This window comes from Chaetura pelagica, unplaced genomic scaffold (genome assembly GCF_000747805.2).
Source record: "Chaetura pelagica isolate M959 unplaced genomic scaffold, ChaPel_1.0 scaffold436, whole genome shotgun sequence".
NCBI lineage: Eukaryota > Metazoa > Chordata > Aves > Apodiformes > Apodidae > Chaetura > Chaetura pelagica.
The window spans coordinates 2,857,013-2,861,696 of record NW_009953651.1 but is presented as its reverse complement, the minus strand read 5'-3'; the positions used below and the strand labels follow the sequence as shown (position 1 = coordinate 2,861,696).

The 4,684-nt window shown below is 54.0% G+C and overlaps 1 protein-coding gene across 1 annotated transcript in view; it reads right to left on the bottom strand.

Moving 5' to 3' along the window:
- CPN1 (carboxypeptidase N, polypeptide 1) overlaps positions 1–4,684 on the bottom strand; it is a 13,472-nt gene that overhangs the window by 6,631 nt on the left and 2,157 nt on the right. Inside the window, exons 3-6 of the mRNA XM_010000130.1 lie at positions 4,575–4,680; positions 1,439–1,635; positions 605–760; positions 14–120 (exon numbers count right to left, since the gene is read on the bottom strand). Of these exons, the coding sequence (XP_009998432.1) occupies positions 14–120; positions 605–760; positions 1,439–1,635; positions 4,575–4,680 (566 nt within the window). The remainder of the gene's footprint in view (positions 1–13; positions 121–604; positions 761–1,438; positions 1,636–4,574; positions 4,681–4,684) is intronic.

Genomic DNA, 4,684 nt, shown 5'->3' with positions numbered 1-4,684 from the left:
CTGGTCCTGAGACTTGTCATAGGGGTAATTTGCCACCACTGCTCCACCATGCAGATTGGCTGACAGCACAAAGTTGTAGCTGCTGATCCACTGGATCACAGCCAATGTCTCTGGCTCCACCTGTGAGAAGAAAAGGGCCAGGAACAGGGAGAAGAGCTCAGTCACCTCTGGGCCAGCTGCTGCTCCATGCCTGGCTGTGGTGTGATTGGTCACATTAGACTCTGCCTCATGATTTGGCTACTTCAGCCCTTGCAGCTTCCTCCTCCTCCACCACCCGCCCTGGTGTGCAGAGCTGTTGCCTCTGGTGTATACCCTGCTACAGCCCTGCCAGCGCAGCCCCAACACCTGGGGCACACACGTTAGTCAGCATGTGCCACCTCCTCAGCCCTGTGCATTGCAATCTCCTGTCCAAGCTGGCTGTGCTGCTGGCCTCCTTCTGGCAGAGGTGCAAGCTGTGATATGGGGCAAGATTACATCATTTCTCTGCTTGCAGGAGGCACAGGGAAGGAGACAAGTACTGTGTAAGCCAAAGAGCAGTATATTTACTGTCTGCAGAGACACTGTAAGAGGATGCTGTAACCCTTGCAGCATCCCAGACCCATACCTGGCTTTTCCAGTTGTCGGGCAGTGGGATATGGTGATTTGGCCCACTGATTTCTCCACTGTAGTACATAAATGTGTTAAGATCAGGGAAGTTGCGGTTTAAGTCCACTCCATTGGCATTGTTCCTTCCTGTCAAGTACCCATTGCTGTCCGGGCCCTGCAGAACAAAAGGGTAACATGGAGGTGAGTGCAGGGTGGGCGCAGACAGGTTGGTGTCAGAGGGGCAGGGACCTGCCATCCTAACAGTGCTTCAGGGCTTTTGAGTCACAGCATGTGTGTTATTGCTGGCAGGAGAATAAAGAGTACTGGTACTGACAGGGAAAGTCAATAACAATATCTGCATTTTTCAGGGTCACAGAGAAAGGCACAAGCCAAATAAACAATTTGTCTCAACTGAATAAGCTATGAATAAATTACCTACATGAGGTCTAGTAGTACAACGGAATGGGTGAGGTTTTGTGGGGGGACTATAGGGCTCCCCCACTGCCCCATCCCTCAAGTCCTTGTCTGCTTATGACAGTGGCATTCAACTTCCACTTCCCCAGCCTGGGGCAGATTTGCAGCGACCTTCCTGTGACAGATAACTTCTGGAGAGGGTAAGGCAGGTGTAGGAAGCCTCCTCCATCACCTGCCTGGGCCATCTAGGGCAGGATACACAGTGTAGGCCCTTGGCATGGGAGGTGAGAAGCAGCAACACTGATTGAGTGGGACAAATTTGGCAGGGCACCGAGAGGAAAGATGCCCTCTTCCCATAGGTGAGGCGAAGGGGATCTCATAGGGAATCAAAGGGCTTTCTGCCCCTACCCAGCTGGAGGAGGCGATCGCTGCCTGGTACCTGCTTGGCAGCCACTTCGTACCCGTCAGGGTTCATGGAGGGCATGATGTGGATGCGTGTGTCATGGATGAGGCGGGTGATCCGCTCGTTGCCCCGGCGGTACTCCTCACACAGGAACTCAGAGAGCTGCAGCAGCAGCTCACGGCCCAGCACCTCATTCCCGTGCATGTTCCCCACATACTTGAACTCAGGCTCCACTGCAGAGAGTAAGAGAGGGACACCATCAGCTGAGGCTAGGACAGCAAAGGGGAGAATGAATTCCATCTGCAGGAAGACAGAACAAGCCCAAGAGACCCCCAATGAATGGTGTAAAATGACCCTTTTCCTTGGAAAATACCAACCTCAGTGAGAGAGAGTGTCAAGGTTCTCATATGGACTTCCCTCCATCTTGCCACAGCACCCCTAGGAGCAGTCCAGGCTCTCCACTGGGTTGCTGCTCACCTTCAGAGTGCACCTGGTGATCTGTTTGCAGGTGGTTTGGTCTCGGGCTGGGGAGAGGCAGCAGAGAGGGAATGGGTGGCACTGTCAGGATTGCTGCTGCCCGAAGCCCTGGGCTGCCAGGAGCTCTCAGCTCTGTGGTGGGTTGCAGTGGAGGGGATAGGATTTCTTCCACCTCTTCCCTTTCCAGTTTGCTCTCAGTGTCACTCACCAGCATGGCACAATTCTGGCTCTGCACACTTGAAGGAGCTTTTCATTACTTTGTAGGACAAAATCAATCCCTTTCTTGGGGTGAGCCATGCTCTTTCATTGGAAGGGCATAGTTGCTTCTGGCTGCTCCTTGTCAGCCTGGAGAAACCCTCAGTCATGGAGCTGAATACAGATCAAACTCTCCCTCGAGAAGCTCCTGTGTAAGCAGAAAGGTCTCTTGCCACTGACTTTTCTAAAGTGAGGTCTCAAAATACAGATGTAGAGACTGCAGGCAGAGAGTGACGGGAGAAAGACTCACTACTTTGCTGAAGGGGAGGCAACACTCATGAGGGATGGATTATGCTTTCCCAGAGGGACTTTCAAAGCAGTTACTTGTGAGAGAATAAATGTCCCATTGCAGGCTTGAGTCAGCACTGGTAGGATGAAAAACATCAGCAGAATCCAGTTAAAAGTGGAGCCTGACTTTCAGGTGAAACAGTCAGGACAAAACAAGGAGTGTCATTACAAATGTCAGGTTACCAGAGCTCCCATTGCACCTTGTTTTCTAGCCACCAGCAGCAATCAGACTTGCAGTGGCAGCACACAACCTTGCTGCCAGGCACATCACCACAAGGATCCCTGGGGCAAAAGACACTGCAGCTGCATGCATAAGACCTATGCTGCTTCCAAAATCCCCCACACCTTTGCCATGCAGAGAGGAGACACTGCTGAAAACAGATTCTAAAAAAATAATAATTTCTCATTTTGGCAAAAGATTTTGCTTTTCTGTATCTTTTGATCATTGGGCCTCAGCACAGGATATCATGGGTGGGCAACATGTTTTGAGCTGTTTAGATTTCAAGAGACATGAGAACTCAGTTAATTAGGTAATCCAGTTATAAAAAACTATACAAACGTCCTGGAGATGTGTGCAGCCTTTATTTAAAAAAAAAATAAGGTCTCACAGGAATTCTCCTCTGCTTTGTTCGTGTCTGCAGCAGAACCTGTTAGCCTTTTTCAATATTCAGAACCCTAGACATTATCCATGTGGACACAGAGCCCTAATTACTGCATGTAAGCCCACTAACTCCAGGCTTGCTTTTCAGACTTAGTTTCTGTGGCCTTCAAGGGAGTCCACAGATTTCTAAAGTCCTCATGCTACACGTTGAAAGTGCCAGCCTGAGGGTGGCCTGGTCTACAAGAAGGGTCACAGGTCCATGCTGCTCACCTGGGCCAGGGGAGATCTCTAGTCACCTCCTATGGCCCTTCCTGACGCTCTCTGGTGGTTCTGCAATGCTAAAATCCCATGACGCCTTGCCAGTGCCCTTTGCTCACTCCTGGCTTTGAATCATCCCTCGATGTGCTGTGGAGGTGCCAGAATTGTCCTCAACGTCATGCAGGTTTTCCCTGCACAGAACAGGGCTAGCATGGAAGTGATCAGGGTGGGAAGCCTCGCATCCCACTTCCTGATGCCCTTGAATGTGATCCCCTGGGCTGCAGGAAGGCAGCAGAATGCCCACAGCGCTCTGCCCCCAGTGCAGTGTGTCCTTGGGAGAGATACCACCAGGCGTGGGGTTCCATGGGATTTGGGGGTGCTGCTCTGTTGGGGGGGGGGGTTGGTATAAGTTCTTCTCACCCCTGCAGCACTCCCAGCAGTTTTCCACAAGACTAGGCTGCCTGGACTTGTCAGCCCCTGCATTTAACAACACCAGCCAGGATTTTAAAAGGCCAAAGATCCTGGAAAAAGTAGGCAGAGTCCTGACTGCGTCTGTGGCCCAGGGGCACAAGATGGGGAAACGAGGGAGCCCTGTGTGCACGCCCCCAGCCTGGAGAGCCGCCTGGTCCCCTCCGTCCCCCAAGGGCACCTGGCTGCCAGCAAGGTCTGGCTCGGCAGCGTCTCCGTGCTGCACAGGCAGCAGCTCCGGGGCTGCTGCTGCCAAGGCTCCACGGGGCCACGTGGCAGCAGGCAGGGATCCCCCAGACCTGCCTGTCTCAAGGTCTTTGCTGCCCACAGGGCCGGCAGGGCTGCGGGACTCCATCGCCCGCTCTGCCAGGGTCCTTTTCTCACTGCTCCCTTTGCTTGGGAGTCAGGAGGAGGAAGGGCTGAACTCTTCCCTCCTGCCACTATCCAGCAGCGAAGGGTGTTCCGCTTCCCTGCCTGCACAACACAGTTTTGGGAGAGAGAGGGTGGCAAGGCAGACGGGGCGCTGGGATGGACTCACCCGGGTCCTTGGGTTAGTCTGCACTGAAAAATAAGAGCTCTGTCCAAAGTACGCACCTGGGCCGCGCTGCGGCTCACGCAAGCATGGCGTGTGCTGCGGGTTGTGCGTGCATCCCTGAGGGTCCCTGCTAGAGCTGGCATCTTCTGACACCCCGGCACGTCTGAGCCCTGCCTGATAGGGGACACACCCCCCACCCCGTGCCCTGACGGCGCCTCGCAGCAGGGAGCATGGCAATGAAGCCTGTCCCCTCCGAACCGCCGTCCTCGTCCCCCCCACCCCGTACTTACGCGGCTCGTGGATGCCCGGGTAGTCGCTGAACTCCAGCACATAGAGGTGTCGGCCCTCGACGCTGCGGCCGATGCTGTAGATGCGGGTGACGTAGGGGCACTGGGCCTGG